General features: G+C 35.0%; 1 protein-coding gene across 2 annotated transcripts in view; it reads left to right on the top strand.

The window, feature by feature from the left end:
- PLPPR4 (phospholipid phosphatase related 4) overlaps positions 1 to 22370 on the top strand; it is a 45327-nt gene that overhangs the window by 10006 nt on the left and 12951 nt on the right. For both annotated transcript variants that reach the window (XM_055374683.2, XM_004026186.5), the window contains exon 2: positions 13669 to 13854. In XM_055374683.2, coding sequence (XP_055230658.1) covers positions 13669 to 13854 — 186 coding nt within the window. The remainder of the gene's footprint in view (positions 1 to 13668; positions 13855 to 22370) is intronic.

Here is a 22370-nt window from a genome sequence, read left to right as displayed (position 1 = left end):
GTTAGAGTAATTATGACCCTTTAATCATATGCAAATTATAAAATATGGCCAAGAATTCTAAAGCAAAGTCAGGCCTAGTAAATGAATTTTCTCTGTCCCATTTACCAACACCCCCTCTCCCATCTTGTCAAAAGTAAACTTTGTGGTAGCTTTAGATGCTACCTGATTCCCTGGAAAGGGGCTGGTTCTCCTGATTGTTTTTTACTGGTATCACACATTTATGTATGTTTTATACAGTGTGCATACAATGGTGGAGCAGTTTATTACAATGTATAATACAATAACAACAAATATTTACTGGAACTCCTGCCCATTTTTATAGATAGAGGGACATATGCACACACTCACAAAATAGAGACCACTTTTTTTCAGTACCCTTACCTTGACCTAGTCAGTGGAGGGGAATTCTCGTTTACTGTGTGTCTTCTATACACAGTGCCCAGGTAACACTCTACTGAAAGTCTCTACTCCAAGGTTGTTGGTAGGCCCATAACCTGTAAGCCACTGCCATTCTTATCTTTCCAGAATTCTAAAATATCATATATAAACTCATCAGCAGCAGTGTCTGTTCAATGCAAATTAAATATCTTCCCATGCCTCAACTGAACCATCTGTGAAATAAAGAATATTATGCTTTCTAAAAATGATGAATAAATTAGATTTAGTCTTTGGGAACGAGTCATCTCATTTAGGCTATTGTATGATTCATTGGAATCTTTTTTTTTAAGGCAGTTGGATACACCCTGAAGAATTAACAGGTTACTTATCCCTTGGGTGATGATCTGAAAATGCCTGTATTGTAGCAACTGAGATTTGAGTTATTAAAACATGGAGAACGTCCAACTGTGAAGATTTGGACCTAAATAATGTCTTCTTCATGGCAAAACCTGATAAAAAGGATGGTCAGCAATCTGTTATAAACAATATATTATAGGGAGATGAATTTTTGAAAACTCTTCTGCTTTAAGACCTCATTTGGTTTCTAGCTTCCAGTTGAATTTTATGTATATGAAGAAAAATTATTTGATGGTGTTACATCTTTCAATATTTCAGTCTCAGACTAATGGTTATTCCATAGATAATAGTGGTTCTGGTAATTTTTAGATGGTTGGCCCAGGACATAATTAGGGAAAAATTCTTTTTATTATTTATTTTTAAACTCCAGCCTGTAGAACAATGCAAATAGCTGAGAGCAGATAGTCTCTCAATAAATCTGTGATGGATTAGTCGTTGCGTAGGTCAATAAATCTAGCAGCTTAATTAATTAACATAGGGAGACAGAGCCTGGACTGAACCTCAGCTTTGGCTTTGGCCTTGGCCACATTATTCTTTGGCTGACCTTAAAGGCTAGTGGTTCTTTCAGTCCTGTTCAGAAATAGAGGAAGAGATTGCTAAGACTTCACTGCTCAAATGTATGTTCCAACATGACTAAGAAGGGCCAAGTGTAGCACATCCTAGAAAATGCCTACTCTATGGGACTACAAAAAACTTTAAGAACTGCTCATTCCAAATCCCCCAGCCCACCAAACTCAGCAGGCTGTTTCTTCCTCCACCACTACCCTTCACCTTCCTAAGATTCCAGAGGTCGATGCAGCACAGTAGGGAGAGGGAGAGGGGTATGAGGTACCTCATATGAGATGACCCTAAGAATCACAAGGGCTGACATTTTCCAGTAAAACACATAACACAATCCTACTTACTTTAATTAACATAATCACAGCATTAAAATGTTTGAAAATAAAATAGAAGTTATTAATGTCCCACATTAAGTGCTCAACTTCAATATCTCTTTTACATACACCAAGCCTTTTCAAAAATGAAACTTAAATAACCAAGGCCTTCAGCAGCATTGGAAACTTAACTTTGAAGAAGGGCTCATAATGGGCATCTAAGTGTGTATAAAGATGTGTATGTAGGAGACAAGCTTAGAGGGAAGAGAAGCTTGTGATATGCTAGAGCATTCTAATCTCTGAAATTAGATGAGAAGTTCCTTTTCTGGATAATTAATAGGTCAAATAAAATGTATCAGGCACATGGAAAATACTAAAAAGTATTTGTTAAGTATTGAATGTAATAGAAAATATGAACTTTCATAATGTTTAAGTAAAATGGTTTAATAATAAAATTGATACTTTATTTTAATAAACATCGTGAAAACATAATTAATTTAGAAACACCGATGGTCTTTAATTCAGTCATTCCTGTGTATATAATGTTAAGATTATATGTCAATTTAAATCTCAAAGTCAGAAATTTGCTTCTCTTATGCTATAACTCAAATACAAGCAGACTTCTAAAAGTTCATGGAAAAAATGGAATTAAAAGATAAACATAAAAAATATAAACTTTATTTCTCAACATAAGCTCTATCAAGTTCAAGATAGTTTTGTAAGCAATGATAAAAACCATTAGTCTATTCCTAAAGAACTGATGCTAATGGGAATTTAACAATATCATTGCAATCTTTTTCACATTATCAGCTAAAGAAAAATGGGTGCCTTTGAAAGATTTCTTAAGAATAGAAAACAAGAAGAAGTCAGAACGAGCCAAATTAGGACTGTGAAATGGATGCCTAATGATTTCTCATTGACACTCTCACAAAATTGCCCTTGTTTGGTGAGAGGGATGAGCATTGTTATGGTGGAGAAGGATTCTCTAGCAAAGCTTTCTTGGGCATTTTTCTGCTAAAGCTTTGGCTAACCTTCTCAAAACACTCTCATAATAAGCAGATATTACTGTTCTTTGGCCCTCCAGAAAGTGAACAAGCAAAATGCCTTGAGCATCCCAAAACGATGTTGTCATGAACTTTGCTCTTAACCAGTCCACTTTTGCTTTGCCAGGACCACTTTCCCATCTTGGCAGCCATTGTTTTGATTGTGCTTTGTTTTCAGGATCATACTGATAAAACCATGTTTCATCACTTGTTACAGTTCTTTGAGGAAATGCTTCAGGACTTTGATCCTACCTGTTTATTTTTGTCCATTGAAAGCTCTACTCTTGTCTGCAGCCAATCTGGCCACAGTTGCTTTGGCACCCATTGAATGGAAAGTTTGCTAAACTTTAATGTTTCAGTCAGAATTGTGTAAGCTTAACCAAGTGAGAGGTCTATGTTGTTGGCTATTGTTTGTGTTGTTAATAGTCAGTCCTTTTCAATTAGGGTATGGACAAGACAAATGTTTTCCTTGCAAATTGATGTGGATGGTCTGATGTTGTGGGCTTTATCTTCAACATCGTCTTTTCCCTTCTTAAAATGAATTATCCATTTGTAAACTGCTGATTTCTTGTATTTATAAACTTTCTGCAAATTATCAATGATTTTGCCATTCTTCTACTAAAGCTTCATCATAAATTCGATGCATGTTCTTGCTTCAATTTTAGCAGAATTCATGTTGCTCTGACAGGGGTTCTTTTCAAACTGATATCTCATCCTTCTCAGTGCTTCAAACTAGATCTTTTTCAGATATGTTATGAGTGAGTATGGGCTTATTTTGGTGCAAAAAAATTGAAATCCATTCAGTTTTTTCATAATATACATGTTCCATGACTTTTGAAGATCGCTCATGTAGAAGTTTTAGTTATGTCACATTTGCCTGACATTATTACAAGGTGAACATCTGTGTGCTTTCTCTGTGTGAATACAGCAATCCCACTAATAGTGAAAACACTAATCTAAGTATATTAAGATCTTACCTTTTTAGAGGATATGAAGAATATATACAATATCACGCACTATCGAAATTGTAGGGTAGTATTAACTATCTATAAAGAGAAATATTCTCTTTTTTATTTTGTTATTTCTCAATGTCTTTGGAAACCCATTGATCCATTGTATAAGCTTCTAGGAAGAGGTAGAATACAATAATTCTGTACAATAATCACAAACATGAATTGGGAAGCCAGATTTCTTGAGTTTGTAATCCAGCTAACAAGCTATATAACCTTATACAAATCATGGAATCTTACTGTATAACCTCATACAAATCATGTAATCTCATGTAATCTCAGTTTCCTCATCTGTAAGATGGCAGTAATAATAGTATCTTCATCAAAAAGGTGTTGTGAAGATTGCATGAATTCAAACATATAAAGTACTTTAAATGGTACCTGTCAAACATTAGTATCATTAAATTACTATTATTACCCAAATTTTTAAATGTCAGCTGTATGTTGTAAGGGAAGAGAAATTACAGCTGGAAGAAAGGATTTAAAAGCAATTACTTTTAATAATTGAAATACAGATTCTCAGCCTCAGGTCTTAGTCTCTAACGGTTTAAAGAATAAAATGCTTTCCAAGACAATGCACATACTTCAGTGTCTAATTATGTAAGAAGAACAAATTTTCACTACCTGAGGTTAAGTCTGGTGAGTACAAAACCAACTACCCCAAGCCTAGTGCTAGATCAATATTCAGGTAATAAAACAACCATTTATCATTATTTTTGACTTTACTGTTACATCAGTGTGATTGTATTGGTCCTTTTAGAGCTGTAAAGATGTAGTTTCATATTCAGGTATAAAAACATAGAACAGATTTTTTCCCATTCAACCTAATACATCTATTAGGTGAGGCAGCTCTTCTCTATTAATTATCATTGCTATGGAGGATCCAATTTAAGAAGTTTCTTGATTTTTTTAAAGCTAATGAAATCATTAGAGTTCCAGAAATTCAAAATAGAAAGCATTTTCTTGTGGTAGAATAAATGAAGATCTTTTTAAATGGTGGATATTTTCCTAACAATACTGCAAGAATGTCTCAACATTTGGCAACTCTCTTCAAATTGTCCATGTATGTATTCGTTTATTGTATATTGGGGACACCTAGTATGTCAGGGATAAAGAGATGGATAAGACTATTTCTCTGCTCTCAAGGATCTTGTCGCTGAATAAGAGAGAATGTAAAGGAACAACTGCCATCCCATATGACAATTGCTATGATCTAGACATTCATCAGGATACCTCTGTATGGTCAGAGAAAGTGATCCGAAGGAAGCACTAAAAGCAGGAAAACATGTGGAACCTTAAGTTTGCCTAATTTCTGATACTTTATATTAGAAATCATTCACTAGGGAAGACAAAAGTGAAAATAAAAGCAGACCATATCCAAAATATAATTAAATGCTCTTAAGATATTCCCAAAACCAAAATAATACAAATAACTTCAAAGAAACTGCACAAGGAATAACGTTCAGGACCTGAGGGCACCACATCAGTGAGAGTGTGATTTGAAAGTGCCTGCCACCCCTTTCCTGTTGTTGCCGTTGAAACCCCTTGACACATGGCCATCTCTCACCTTGTGTCCTTTAAACTGGCAATCTCATTGAAGCCTGGGGCTGTCCTTTCCTGAAAAGCACCAGACTAGTGCCAGATGGTGACATGTGGCAGAATGACAGCAGGATACACGGCGGTGCATGCTTCCAGGAATTTAGCAGACCAGGTTTCAATTACTGGCCTTTGAAGCCAGGCATGCTATTTTACTTATCTGGGGCATGGTCCTTATCTTAAATTTATCTTAAGGATCCCAAGGAGGTTAAGAATTAAAGTAGATAATTAGGATGAAACGTCTAAATAAAAACTCAGTAAATGTCCTTTGCTTTTTAGGTCTGAGTACATACCTAATAAATTCTACTGAAACTGAGAGGAGCTCTAGAAAAGACAGATCTCAGATTGGAACAAACAAAGCAATTTTCATGTTTGGGTGATAAAGAATAAGTGAGTAGAGAATGTGTTTAAGAGTAATAAGAATTAAGAGAAACAGAGCGGCGTTTTTCAAACTGCACCTTTCCCCTAGGACCCCCTCTCCCCACATGGGCACCCCACATGCAGTTATCTTAGCGGTGTGGAGGAGGAAAGCCAGTTGAGCTCCATGAGCAAAGAATTTTGAGCATGTTTCCCAACTTAGACACCTGGGTAGGAGTCTGGGTGTTCCCAATTTGGGGGCTTTGTGGCTGTTGCACAATTTATATAACCTATTTCTGCCTCAGTTTTCTCATTTGTAATCTGGGGATACTAATAGATACTTTATACAGTGTAGATTGAATATAGCGATCTTTTAAACTTAACTAGTATCTGGCACCTAAGTCCTCAACACATGCTGTGTACTTTTCAGAAATTGCCTATGTTTTTTGTTCCTTTAATCATAATTTCTTGATTTCTTTCAATTAAATTCAGTGAACATTTATTGGACACCTAAAACATTAAAAGCACTGGGTGAATTGCAAAGGTTTCACTCTTGAGTACTTGATCTTAGGGCAAGGGTTGGTAATATATAAATAACTATAATCAAAGGCAGACTAACAGACCCTTCGATAAAGTTATATATGAAGTATGTGAGATGGAATCTTCAATTCTGAGTGGAGAGCCTGGAGAAGGTTTCAGGGAGAAAAAAATTACATGATCTCAACCTGAAAGGATAAGTACAATTTTTATGAGAAATAAATGTGGAACCATAATGTGAAGCAGAGACTAGAACATGTCTTTTTGAAATATAAATATAATGGGAACATGGGCTGTCTTTCTGGTTTAGGAGAGTGGAGAGTAGGTGGAAAGCAAAATCAACCAAGACAGGCAGATCAAGGCCATATTTTAAAAAGTCATAAATATCATTCTAAAAAATTTGCACTTTATTTTGTTATTAATGGGGCACCATTAAATGCATGATGAGGTGTGAATTCTAGGAAAATTAGTTTGGAAGCATTGTGGAGGATGAAACAAATTATGAAGAGAATAGAGATTTTTTTAAAGGCCCTAATGCTTTATATAAGGCAGTGACAGTGTGAAAGAAATGAGAGAAATGATTCTTAATTCATGGCAGTATATGAAGCATTTCAGTATTAGATGGCAATGTAAAAAAACCCCTCATTTCACTGATAACAAATGAAGCCCAGAAAGGTTAAGTGACTTTCCCAAATCCCAAAAGCTGGCAGAATAAATGAGGGGAGAAACTGGATTCTCCTGCTTCTGAGGCCAGCACTGGTTTCCCTCAATCACACTGCCCTGTTTCAATTTGTATCTATTCATGTCATACAAGCCACATCCGTTTTATGTATAAAAACTAGTTTAGATTTCTAGACCTTAAGTAATGTTGCAGACTCATTCTGAGCAATTATTTCCCTTAATGACACTTCAAGTGTTAGTCTGTGTTTATAATCTATATTTTTGAAGTTCTTTGCAGCCAATCTGAATATGCTATACTTAGAGTGAGGATAGTTTTATATACCATAAAGACTAATATTATGTTATTATTATTATCAATATTTGAAGAAAATATTAATCTGTATTAGCTACAAGGCAAAAAATACTACAGAATACCACTAAAGATCATACTGTAGGAAGTAGAAAATTCCCTCACCACGTGTGTGTTGACCTGTGACAATCTTCTTCATGGCTACAGGCTTTAATACAATTGCTTTGATCTGCTAGTATTTTTCCCAGTTTTAATTGAATTTCAATGTATTCTGCTTTTGTTTCAAATTTCACATTATATATGATTTTGGGATATTTATCAAGTTGGTTCCAAGCCTCTCATTTTAAATGTGTTATTAATATTAAAATCTTCCTTAATCTCTTAGAATAGCTCTTGCATATGTTTGGCATGAATATACACAACTATTTTCTTTGACTTCTTGTAACATTACTTATATCAAAACTAAAATAATTTAACCTTGAAATCTCTTATGATAGTGTTGTTCCCCAAAAGTGAGGATTTTGCTGCTTAAATCATCTTGTACCAATAATTTTCAGCTTTATGCCTCCAGCCTTGGACTCTCCTGTTAGCTCCAAATTGACCTCTTACTTTAGTAACTAAGAGACTTAACAGTTTTAATATTTTCAAAACAGAATCTTCTATTCTTTCCATCCAAACTTCTCCCTATCCCAAGGAATGACACTACTGGCCTAATTCCTCAAACCCCATCTTTGAAATCAACCTTTATTGTTTTATCTTCTTCATTGATCAAGCCATAAACAAGGTTTGTCATATCTATCTCCAAAACCATATCAACAATCTGCCGATTTCTTTGTATCTCCAGTACTAAACTCTAGTACATGCTGTCTCATCTCTCCTGGATTTCCGCCATTGCCATGCATCCACTAGAATGTAAGCTCTGTGAATGCACGGAGTTTTCTCTGTTTGGTTTACTGCTACATCCCTTACACTTAGAGAAGTACCCGATGCCTACTAGGTATTTAATAAATATTTGTTGAGTTTTGAACAGCCTTCTAAATTTTTACCCTATTCCTACTTTTGACCCACCATGATCATCCTCAATCTAACAGCCAGTGATCTTTGTAAAACACATTTCAAATCATACTACACCTCTGCTTGAACTCTCCAGAATGTTTCTGATCCTACTTTAAATAAAATTCTAACTTCCTCCTTGGACGTCAGGTCTCTGCAACATCTGGTCCCAAATCTACCTCTCTGACTTCATTTTGTATCACTTCCGCCTTTTGATTATGGTCTTTACCTGGTTTTCATATGGTTAGTTCTTTCTTGCCCATTCAAGTCTCTGCTTAAATGGCACCTACTGAAATAGGTCTTCCTAGATCTAAAATAGGAATTCAGGCACTTAATTACACAGCCCTCTTCTTTATAGTATGTGTTCTTTCTGATATATATATCTTTCTGATATATATTTAATATATATTATATATGTGAAATATATATTTAATATATAATATATATTATATATATGAAATATATATTGTTTACCTGGCTTCCTCAACTAGAATGAAATATTCATGGAAACAGATATTTTGTTTTATCATAACTGTATTCCCAGGACCTAGAACAAGGCTTGGGACTAGCAGGCTATCAAAGATATTTGTTGAATGAATAAATGGATGAGGCACCAATACCATACATATTAATTGGCCCTTTGTGACTATGGTTTCCACCAGTTCAAAAGGATGTTATAGGACTCTGAATTCACAATGGCTATGAGAGAGGCAAAGAATGGAACTGATCTGTATTGCCCTAGGCTCAGAGCAAATTGAACTCTCCCCAATGAAAAGTAGTTTGTCTTTATTATAATCAGGCTAAAAACAAGTAAGCTATCTGATCTAGATAAAATATCATGATAGATTTGATAAAATGTCTCACTAAAATGGATATATAATCTAGATTTGTCTATTTAAAGTTGGCATCAGAAAAATCAATATTATCTAGCAAATGTGGTATTTTAAGACACCTTTCTTTTGTTTGCCCTGTTCTCTAAAACAGTTATAATTTTTCTTCTTAAAAATTGCTCTATTATTTTCACTCACGGGTTCCTTAGCAGATGGTAATTATAAGAATCAGTCTTTTCCTTTTGAAAATAAACCGCTTTCCTAATCCTCAGGTAACTTCCCTCCTCTCTATTGCTGCATAAAAATAGCTCGGTTCGGCTGGGCACGGTGGCTCACGTCTGTAATCCCAGCACTTCGAGAGGCCAAGGCGGGCGGATCACCGAGGTCAGGAGATCAAGACCATCCTGGCTAACACGGTGAAACCGCGTCTCTACTAAAAATACAAAAAATTAGCCGGGTGTGGTGGCACGCTCCTGTAGTCCCAGCTACTCGGGAGACTGAGGCAGGAGAATCGCTTGAACTCGGGAGGTGGAGGTCGTAGGGGGCCGAAATGGCACCCCTGCACTCCAGCTTGGGCGACAGAGCGAGACTCTGTCTCAGAAAACAAAAAAACAAAACAAAAAAAGCTTGGTTCACACTTTTTTGGGGGCTGTATCATGACTAGAGAATAAAATTTGTAGTTCTTGGCTATGTAGATTTTTAAAAAATCTCTTTAAATCTCATTTTCAAAATCTCATTTTAAATGCAATCAAAACAAGTCTGTGTAATTTTATTATGTGCATATCAATTCTATATGTATGCCGAAACTGGCACATACCGTCTGTTAAATTCCTTATACTCAAAAAAAAATCTGTTGTTGAGCATTTCAAAAGATAAAAAGGTAACTCTGAAGACAATTATGTTAGAAATAAACATTGTCATTTAATTCATTACATTGGGTAGTAAACTACAGTATGGGAACACCACGTATAAAATTATTTTTTTCCAAAATATAATGAATATAATGAAGATTTTATACAAATAACTATTACAAACAAAATGATGTAAGGAACAGAGTAAATATGCTTTTTAAAAAATAAGATAAATAAACATCAAAAAGAAAAAAGGTTCTTTTTAGTAGAGATGGGGTTTCACCATGATGGTCTGGCTGGTCTCAAACTCCTGACCTTGTGATCCGCCTCTCTCCCAAAGTGCTGGGATTACAGGCGTGAGCCACTGCGCCCAGAGAAAAAAAGATTCTTATTAGGAAAAAAAATGAAGGTTTTAAAACATGCTTCTATAGAAATATAGAAGATATTAATGTATATATGGAAAATTATATAATTAGAAAAATGATATAATTGGAAAAATTGTCAGTTTCAGGAAGGCTACTGGCTGAAAAGACTAATGCATAATACTATGACAAATTACTTTAATTCATATGTTAATGTGGCATATATGTATATATAGAGATACATGCATATATATTTGGAAGTCACTATGACGTATATCAGTGGCAACATAGAAATCAGCACGATTAGGCCCCTGCCTTAAGGAGATTTTAGTTTGGGAAGCAAAGCAAAAGACTAAACCTAGTTTATAGCAGATAAAAAAGAGCAGTGGGTAAATATTTCCTAAAAAGAAGTACTAGGGGATTAAAACTGAAGAAATTACTCTCAAAAGGTATTATCAAGTAAAGCTTCATGAGAAAGGTGATGTTTAGTGAACATATTATTGTTACTGGTTATAACAATAACAACTATACTTAATAATATTTATAAACTATTTATTCCAGATATTGTTGACTGTGGAACTAGAATTCATGGATTCAAAATCCACCTCTGTCACTTACGATATGTAACTGCTTATCCACCTGCAAAATGAGGATACTGATAGCAACTATCTTATGTCACAATAGAAAGTTTTAGGTTAAATGAGTTTAAAATATGTCAAATTAATTAAAATTTCTAAAACATAATATTGGCGCGTAGTAAGCACTTTATGAAGTATTTGTTAAATTAATACTTAAGTATATTTATACGGATTTAAGTGGAAATTTCAATAATGTACATGCACCGTGAAGAGCTGATTTATTGGTCAAGACTGAAAGCTACTATTCGTGCACTATAGGAGAGAGAAGTAGTGAGGCAAAATGATCAGATATTTGAAGTGATCGAATAATAGCCGATAAGAAAAACTAAATGTTTTTGATATACTTTTTGTTCTCTGCAAAGAATCCATCTGAAAAACAGAAAGATTATGCAAGTTTACTCACTATGTATTTCTTTTTTTTCCAGTAAACCTAATTATTTCCTAACTACAAAAAAAAAAGACCTCTTGGGAATAGAAGACATAATGCTGTCTTCTAAAAATAAAAATTAAAAAACTGTTTTTTCAAACCGAACAATCAGAAATCATGGGTAGCTAATATTGTCTTTATCAAAAACATTTCCTGTTTGCTTAAATAAATATTATATCCTCCAAAGGAACAAAGCCTTAAACTATGCAGTTCTTTGAGTGTTATGTAAGTCCACATTTTTGGGTTCTGGAAGGTCTGGCACTAGGTTAAGCATGTGTGATATTTTCTCTTTAGCTGAGAGCAGGTCTCTCACTAAGCTATTGCTCCTTGATGACCACGTCTATCTCTTATTCACTATATCTACCTACATTAGTGCCTAGCACATTCACACATGAATGAATAAACAATTAAACACAAAAATGGTACACAAAACCTAGAAAGTACACTGTGCCTAGTTTAGGGAGACCAAATAGATGAGACCCAGTGAAGTCAGGATTTTCAGATAAACAATGAATAACTTTTAGTGTAACTATCTCTCAAATATTGCATGGGGTATACTTACACTAAAAATTATTCATTGCTATCTGAAAATCTGATTTCACTGGGTGACTTGTATTTTTATTAGCTAACTCTGTTAACTCTAGTCTAGTTATTGTAATTAAATTAAGGTTTACACATTTATTCAATTATCTAGTTATCAACAAGTATTGATTGCTTCCTTAAATTATCAAATGATGTATTCCCTGCCTACCAAGTGCCAGGACTTATAAATAACACTGGCAGACTCTCACTTCATAGAGTACTTATTTCAGTGGGAGACTGGGAGAGATGAAAAATAAATAAGTGAAGTATTAAATTGGCAAGGTAATTTCAGTTAATGATAAGTGTCATGAAAAAAATCAAGCAAGATGATAAAGTAGAGAGTGAAGGATAGATCAAGATCTACCTTGGGTAAAGCGTGCAGAAAGGCATCACTAAATGATGTAAAGAAGCAGTAGTATAAAGAGCCAGAAAAAGAGCACAAAAGGAAGAAGAAACATCAAGCGCAAAGGACCCTGGGCAGAAATGAATTTGAATATTACAGGAAAAGAATGAAAACCAATTAGACTGCAGTGAGCAGAGGGCTGAGAAGGGGTGAAAACGTAGTACAAGAAGAATCAAGAGCCAAAGCATGAAGCAACTTGCATTGCATGGGATGGCATTTGGATTTTATTCAAGTTGAGTGGGAACCACTAGACTGATGCGATCTGAAATACTTTGTTGTTGTTGTTTGTTTGTTTTCTTTATTTCTTCTAAAATAAAAGGGATACATGTGCAGAATGTGCAGGTTTGTTACATAAGCATACGTGTGCCTTAGTGGTTTGCTGCACCTATTGACCTGTATTCTAAGTTCCCTCCCCTCAACCCTCAACCCCCAACATGCCCTGGTGTGTGTTGTTCCCCTGTCTGTGTCCATGTGTTCTCAGTGTTAAACTCCCAGTTATGAATGAGAATATGTGTGTTTGGTTTTCTGTTCTTGTGTTAGTTTGCTGAGAATGATGGCTTCCAGCTTCATCCATGTGCCTGTAAAGGACATGATCTCATTCCTCTTTATGGGTGCATAGTATTCCATGGTGTATACATACCACATTTTCTCTATCCAGTCTATCATTGATAGGCATTTGTGTTGGTTCCATGTCTTCGCTATTGTAAACAGTGCTGCAATAAACATGCATGCACATGTGTCTTTATACTAGAATGATTTCTATTCCTTTGGGTATATACCCAGTAATGGGATTGCTGGGTCAAATGGTATTTCTGGTTCTAGATCCTTGAGGAATCGCCATACTGTCTTCCACAATGGTTAAACTAATTTACATTCCCACCAACAGTGTAAAAGCGTTTCTATTTCTCCACAGCCTCACTAGCATCTATTGTTTCCTGACTTTTTAATAATCGCCATTCTGACTGGCATGAGGTGGTATCTCATTGTGGTTTTGATTTGCATTTCTCTGATTATCAGTGATGTTGACCTGTCTGATCTGAAATATTTCTACAAGACCCTTTGGAATGCTGTGTGGAAAATGAATGGGTACGGTGGGAGGGTAGGAGTGGAGGTGTAGCACCAATTAGAAGGTTGGGGTCAACATAGACGCGTAACAGGCTGTGACTAAGGGGGGTGAATTGGAATCCATGTTGAAGGTAGAAGTAATAGAACTTATGAACGATTTTTAACTCTGGAATCGGAGAAGAATAGTGAGAGAAGAAGAGAAAGCCACTTGTTTTCTATGTATGCCCTGTATATCAGGTAGAATAAATTGATCTTCTTTGTCCTTCATTCTTAGTTGCCTATATTGGCATCATCGGTGGTTAGCCTCTATTTCCTCGAACTCACAGATGTCTTCAAACCTGTACACTCTGGATTTAGCTGCTATGACCGGAGTCTTAGCATGCCGTACATTGAACCAACCCAGGAGGCAATTCCATTCCTCATGTTGCTTAGCTTGGCTTTTGCTGGACCTGCAATTACGGTAAGAATTACTCCCAAAATTGTGTTTATCAGACTGGAAAACTAAAAATCACCACATTTGTATAATAAATGGGTTCAAAGCAAACAAAACGTGAACTCTAAATCCTAAATCAAAGTCATGTCTTTGAGATATATTGACAGTATCATGTGGAAGTTAATAGCTTAACATTATTGGCATTAAAATTTAAACATTTTATGATTGGAGAAATGATCGATTCCTAGTGTTTATTTTTATAAATCATTATGAAAAGTTTTGTAACTTTATAATTCTCTTTGAATGGCTAATAGGACATTTCTGATATACTTCTTAATTAACTTACTTCACATGTGTTTATTTAGTATCTGAAGCCTGAAAAAATGGGGGAGAAATTACATAGCCAACAGACTTTCTTCCAAAAGTGCATTTGCTATCACTCACAGTTTTATTTTTTACTAGATTATCACTGTTTATTGATTATGGATACTAAGCATAAATAATTATAAAGATATAAAAACTCATTCCAGCCATGCATGCATGCACACATACACATACATACAGACATACTCAAATAATAAACTGTTTTATATTCAGAAATGGCATTTGCATTTTAAAATATGTTCATGAATTCAAAATAGCTAGAAGAGAATAATTTAAATGTTCCTAGCATAAAGAAAAGATAAATATATAAGATGACGAATATCCTAATTACTTTGATATGATCTTTACATGTTATATGAATGTATCAAATTATCAGCTATACCCTGAAAAGATGTACATCTATCATGTATCAATAAAAAATCTAAAATAAATAATTAAATAGATAAAATATGTACATAAAGAAATGCTCTAATGTACTGGAACTGAATTCAAAACATAGTTGTTTTCAATGTGTTAATATACATTGTAACACACTTTTAGATAAATCTATTAATAAATAAGACTGGCCAACCCTTTTCACCACCTCTTTGGCCCCAAAAATACTACCCAAAAACACTTTTCAAGGGAAATGGTATTTACTTCTACAGTGAAAAACTCTTGTTTTGCTTTTAGCATGTTCATGAATGTCAAAGGAAATGGCTATTAAATTAAAAGCTTTATTTGAAAGCTCCACATTCTAATGAATTCGCCTATTCAGGTTCAGTACAGCAGCAGTTTAAGAAGAGTCTCTGCATAGATGTTCTAAACTCTATACTTTTATGTAGCTATGGATTTTTTTAATTCCCCAATACTAAATAATTATAATATGCTGTTTACAATTCAAATACATAGTGTATAAAATATTCTCAGAAGATAAAATTGAAACTTAATTTTCATAGAACTTTATCATATTTAAAAGGTCTCTAAACACTTTAAAAATTAATGAGTTATTCTATAGTGACTGTCAGATTACTAGAACTATTAATAACGTACTTGGAAGAAGCTGAGACTCTGAAACTAATAAAACATTCTTGGAGTGCGATATTGCTCAGAATAACATTATTTTCCTATTATTTACTAAAGTTTTAACAAAAAATTCATATTATACAGTCATTTTACCAGGGCAGAAAAACAGAACTAAAGACAAACGCCACATGATTATCTCAATAGATGCAGAAAAGGTTTTCAATAAAATTTGACATACCTTCATGTTAAAAACTCTCAATAAACTAGGTATTGAGGGAACATACCTCAAAATAATAACAGCCATGTATGACAAACCCAAACATCATACTGAATGGGCAAAAGCTTGAAGCATTCCCCATTGAAAAACAGCACAAGACAAGGATGCATTCTCTCACCACTCCTATTCAACCTAGTATTAAATTCTGGCCAGAGCAATCAGGCAAGAAAAAGAAATAAAGTGCATTCAAATAGGAAGAGAAGTAAGACTATTGCTGACTAGTCACCAGATGGCATGATCCAATGTCTAGAAAACCCCATTGTCTCAGTCCAAAAGCTTCTTAAGCTGATAAGCAGCTTCAGCAAAGGCGGAGGATACAAAACTATTGTGCAAAAATCACTAGCAATCTTATACCCCAACAACAGTTAAGATGAGAGCCAAATCAAAAAAGAACTCCCATTCACAATTGCCACAGAAAGAATGAAATATCTAGGAATACAGCTAACAAGAGAAGTGAAAGAGCTCTGCAAGGAGAACTACAAACTACTGCTCAAATAAATCAGAGATGACACAAACAAATGGAAAAATATTCCATACTCATGGATAGAAAGAATCAATAACATGAAAATGGCCATACCATCCAAAGCAATTTATATATTCAATGCTATTCCCATTGAACTACCAATGACATTCTTCATAGAACTAGAAAAATCTATTTCAAAATTCATATGGAACCAAAAAAGACCCCAAAGAGCCAAGGTAATCCTAAGCAAAAAGAACAAAGCTGGAGGCATCACATTACCCAAGTTCAAACTATACTACAGGGCTACAGTAACCAAAACAGCATGGTACTGGTACAAGAACAGAGACATAGACCAATGGAACAGAATAGGAAACCTAGAAATAAGACTGCACACCTACAACTATCTGATCTTTGACAATCCTGACAAAAACAAGCAATAGGGAAAGGATTCCCTATTCAATAAATGATGCTGGGATAACTGGCTAGACATATGCAGAAAATTGAAACTGGACCCCTTCCTTACACCATATACAAAAATCAACTCAAGATGAATTAAAGACTTACATGTAAAACCCAACACTACAAAAACCCTGGAAGAAAACTTAGGCAGTACCATTCAAGACATAGGCGCAGGCAAAGATTTCATGATGAAGACATCAAAAGCAATTGCAACAAGAGCAAAAATTGAAAAATGGGATCTAATTAAACTAGAGAGCTTCTGAACATCAAAATAAACTTTCAACAGAGTAAACAGACAACCTACAGAATGGGAGAAAATTTTTGCAAATTATGCATCTAAAAAAGGTCTAATATCTAGCATTTGTAAGAAACTTAAACAAATTTACCAAAAAAAAAAACAATTAAAAAGTGGGCAAAGGACATGAACAGACACTTCTCAAAAGAGGGCATACATGCAGCCAACTAGCATATGATAAAAAAGCTCAACATCACTGATCATTAGAGAAATGCAAATCAAAACGAAAATGACATACTATCTCACACCAGTCAAAATGGCTATTATTAAAAAGTCAAAAAATATTAGATGGTGGTGAGGTTGTGGAGAAAAAGCAACGTTTATACACTGTTGTGGGTTCAACCATTGTGAAAGACAGAGTGGTGATTCCTCAAAGACCTAAAGTCAGAACTACCTTTCAACCCACCAATCCCATTACTGGGTATATACCCAAAGGAACAGAAATCATTCTATTATAAAGACACATGTACACGTATATTCATTGCAGCACTATTCACAATAGCAAAGACATGGAATCAGACTAAATGCCAATCAATTATAGACTGGATAAAGAAAATGTGGTACATATACACCATGGAATACTATGCAGCCATAAAAAAAATGAAATCATGTCGTTTGCAGGGACATGGATGGAGCGGGAGGCCATTATCTTTAGCAAACTAACACAGGAACAGAAAACCAAACACCACGTGTTCTCATTCATAACTGGGAGTCGAACATTGAGACCAAATAGGCACATAGAGGGGAAAGACACATACTGGGGCCTACCTGAGGGTGGAGACTGGGAGGAGGAAGAGGATCAGAAAAAGTAACTAATGGATATGGGGTGTAATACCTGGGTACAACAAATCCCCATGACATGTGTTCACCTATATAACAAACCTGCACATCCTGCACATGTACCCCTGAACTTAAAATAAAAGTTTAGATAGAGTTTATAATATATATAAATTTTATATATAGATGCCTTAAATGTATCATACTGTCACACCAGAAAGCACTTATCCTAAAAGTGCTCAAAATTATTATAATTGATATATTTGAATTTGAGATAAATTACTTAAAATACTACACAAATGATCATGCCTCTGTTATAAAAACTGTATTGATATGTAATCATTGAAACAATTTCTTTTGTATATATCTAGAAGTCCTTCTCCTCCAGGGTATTTTATCAAGTTGCTAGGAAAGCAAATTTAGTTGTGGCACTCCCTACCAGCACTATTTATTTCATTTTGCTTCCTTTGCTGACACTGGTACATGTCCTGGGGACAATAACCTTGGTGTCATCACTGTGTGCCTGCTTGTGTTGACTCCTTCACATCCTATAATAAATTCTCAATATACAAGTTTGAGATGCTTTCTGAGAGATTTGGCATTAAAACTTTCTTTCTTGAGGCCTGAGAAATAAAAGGGAAAATACACCATGGCTCCCTTCCACCAGGCTGACGTAGGAAGTCCAGTGCCAACTCCTTCCAGAAAGGTGCCACTCAATTCCTGCATCTCCACAGAACCTCCATAGCTGCTGCATGCCTCTTCATGGAAGGAAAGGCAAACTAGGGGACTATTTACACTTCAGGATCCCTGATTTCCCTATATCACTTCAGGATACTCCAAGATGACAGCAATTCTTTCCTACCACACTGGTTTTATAGGTTTTAGGTAACCAACTGGATGGTGAGACAGATTTGACTTTGCTGACATCAAACACTTTGTCACAGCTTTCTCTCCAAACATATACTATACTTCTAGATTTCACTCTACTTTCATTTTTTTTTTCTTGGTTTGGAAGGCCTTCTCCCCAAACATACATTTTCTCAGCAGTGATCCTCCAGTGTCTGCAGTCATCTTGTTCTAGAACCATAATTCTATCTCGAATCTTCCTACATATACAGCTATGCTAACTCCTTTCCCTCTCTCTTCCTGAAAGTAAAAATAACAGGCTCTAATTTCTGACTTCAAGGATGCCAGTTTCTTTTCTATCTTTAGGGTGGCATAAGCCTGTTCCAAAAATGGGGTCATGAGAAGGGGTAGGGAGGTAAGCAGAACTCTCTGTTTGGGAATGAGTGTCCAAAAGGACTTGTGTGAGGAGAGCTGACACCCGCCACGTGGAGTGAGGGGAAGGCAAAGCAAAACAAAAGGCCTCCCTTCAGCCAGATTCTCCAAAAGGACCTTCATATGAATAAAAAGATCGGCTGATTTGTATGCAGGAATTTAAATATGAATCATTCAGTATTTGCTTCCCAGATTTTTTTAATGCTTTGAGAGATGTTTAAAAATAACTTGTCTTCGTGATGTTATACATGGAAGTGGAAAAATGTATTTCATTTATGTGAAATGTATATTTTTATTTTTCTGAAATTGCCCTTAAATTGAAAAATTTATTCCTTAATATTCAATTTTCATTTACTTTAGAGTGATAAAACAAGCATTCTGTTTTAGGTTCTTTGGAGATTATTTCTCAGAGAAAACAAGAAAGACTATTTGGGTTTATCATAAATCTTCATGAAGTCTATGTGAACAGAAAAAAAAAGTGCGCTTTTTCTTCCTGGAAATACAATTTTATTACACATTGTTAAAGAATTAATATATCTAATTTCATAGAAGAATTCCATCAGAATTTAATTCTAGCTCCTGGGATAGCCTTAGCTTTAAGAGGCTACACAATCAATATGCAGAATATTAGACATGTTAGGGCTTCCAAAAAACATTCATTGAAAATTGAAACATTGAAGATACTATGATGAATACTATAATAATTTTTGTTGTTTTGTTTTACAAGAAAGACTTTTTGGACTGTGAGTTCTCCCTATGATGACTGTTCCATGGCCAGGGTCCTTATAGTACTAAGAAATACATTTCCTCTCAAAATCTCCCCTGAACTAGTCATTATAATATCTCCTCCCAAAACCTGTCCACAACAACAACAAATTGCGTCCTTTTCAGGGTTGGGTACAGCACAAAACAGAGATTGTGAAAAGATACTTGTTGTAAACTGTTTTCTGTTTACAAATGCAACAGCAGCAAATAATTTTCTTATCAGAACCTAAATTCTGACACCATACCGCAGTACAACACTGTGCCATTCAAAAAAAAAAAAGGAGAAATAAGCTGGGCATTTGGAAACGCACTGGGAAACATCTCCCTATACCCTGAGGAGACCTATCTTTATGCCAAATTGAATTATTTTGAAAACTCGTGAATGACATTAGCTGAGGTTAAGTGACAGAAGTGAGTGTGAGGAGAAAATTAATGTCCTGCTTAATGAGAGGGATGGTTGGGTGATGTCAGAATACTGGCAAGAAACCTCTATCCACATTACATGGTCTAGACAAATAAGTATTGAAGCACTTTCTTTGCATATGAGTTTTGAACATATTCAAACAACTAAAATAAAACTCTTGGCCGGGCACGGTGGCTCATGCCTGTAATCCCAGCACTTTAGGAGGCAGAGGCAGGTGGATCACTTGAGGTCAGGAGTTTGAGACCAGCCTGGACAACGAGGTAAAACCCTGTCTCTACTAAAAATACAAAAATCAGCCAACCTTGGTGGTGCATGCCTGTATTCCCAGCTACTTGGGAGGCTGAGGCGGGAGAATGGCTTGAACCCAGGAGGCGGAGGTTGCAGTGAGCCAAGATCACACCATTGCACTCCAGCCTGGCCTGCAGAGCAAGACTCAGTCTGAAAAAAAAAAAAAAAAAAAAAAAAAAAAAAAAAAAAAAAAAAAAACTCCTGAAATCTCAAGGTCTCAAGCTCATTTGAGATAATGACTATTGTATTGTATGACAAAACACACTTTTCTATACAGATAAATTCTTATGTAATTCAACACTCATGGACAAGATGTGAATCATTACAAATATAATTATACAGAGAGAAAAAAAATTATTCACAGAATTTTTATTGAAGAAGTGAAGGTGAAATTAACCTCTTTTAGCTGAATACAATACATTTCAAGAATAAGTGGTTAATTTTCTGGAAATGATGAATTTGAGGTAGCAGTTATATTATTCTGTGTAATTGTTGTACTATGTTGTATCTGTCTACACAGAGTATAGAACCTATTGAATTTCTATGTCTAACTTGAAGTGCTAATGTAGGACTATATTTTTCAAAAAGTATAAATGGTTAACTCAGCATCCAATGGTTTGAAATGAATTACTTTTGATTATTTCTATAATGATTGATCTTAAAATAGTTTATTATGCCACATGATTTTCACACATATGGTTATGGGTAGAGTTCTACTATGATAATTACTCTTTAAATTTTTAATACAAAGTAAGATTCTTTGTAATTAAACATGTACCATATTCCCTACAGAAGTAAATATAGCAATTTAAGCATTCAAAGCAGAAGGCCATAGGCTTGCTGTCATTAGATTTTAAAAAAAAAACTATAATTTTGAACACTTCATAAAATAAATGTTAAGCTAGTAATGACAACTGAGAGGTTTTCTATGGAAAACCTGTTTCAGTCCAAATCAGGGTTATAGTATTTACAGTGACATGATTAGTTGTATTTAAGAGACTGTTAGTATCTCATTTAAGAGACTGTTTGTATCTCATTAATTGTACTTTCCTCAGCTCCACGCATTTATAGCAAATCAATATTTAATTTCACAACAATCTTTTAGGCACAATTATCTCAAATATTTGAAAGGCTTTTTCATGAATAAAATGGATAATTTTAAATCTTGCTTCTGTTGTACAGAATAATTGACAACCCAACGGCCTAAGGTAGTTAGCAAATGTGAGTCCCACAGTAAAAGCCAAACATGCAATTCTCACCGTGCCAGGCACTGTGCTTGACAAGTGAAGGTGAAAGGTAAATAAGAAATGGTTCTTCCCTCAGAGGGCCCTAGTCTAGTGAGAGACAGCCAAATGAACAATTTCATAAAGCTATGCTAGAGGGAAGGATAAGATGCTAAGGGAGCCACATAGACGGAGATGTGATTCAATTTAGGGTACAGTAAGAGGTTTCAGAGAAAACTTACTGAAGGAAATCATGCCTAAATCATACTGAGATCCTTCATTGATCTCACAGGTCCTAAAATCCTGCAGCAAAGTGCCATGTTCCTTATCTTAAGAGAGTCCTCTTGATACTACTGTATGACATTGTGAACACATTGTTTAGACGTCTATATCTAGGAAATACTACCCTTCTGGCCTAGATTCTCTTGTAATCTTCATTCTCTGATAAGATAGCCACTAGCCACCTGTGGCCACTTCATTTTATATTTAAGTGTATTTAATTTTTAAATAATTAATACAATGGCATAAGATTAAAAATTCACCTACTCATTTGCGGTAGCTATATTTCAAGTGATCAATACCCACATATGGGTAGTGGCTACTGTACTGGACAGTGCAAAGTATAGTTCCATCATTGCAGAAATATTTATGGGACAGCTATGCTATAGAAAGCACCTTTCTACACTCACATACTTTCCATGGATTGATCCTTCTGCTCAATCCCAAATTGGTTTATGGACCTAATCTGCTGGTAAAATGTTCCAGTACATGAGAGTCCAGAAGACCCTACAAAATCTCATTAGAGTGGCCTGATTACTTACTTCTCACTGCTTGATCAAATTCTCAGAAGAAATTGCTGTGCCTCTAAAGCTTTTAAGAAAATTTACATCTTTACTTTATTGAAT

The sequence above is a fragment of the Gorilla gorilla genome, chromosome 1 (assembly GCF_029281585.2).
Source record: "Gorilla gorilla gorilla isolate KB3781 chromosome 1, NHGRI_mGorGor1-v2.1_pri, whole genome shotgun sequence".
Lineage (NCBI taxonomy): Eukaryota > Metazoa > Chordata > Mammalia > Primates > Hominidae > Gorilla > Gorilla gorilla.
This window is presented reverse-complemented; position numbering and strand designations above follow the sequence as displayed.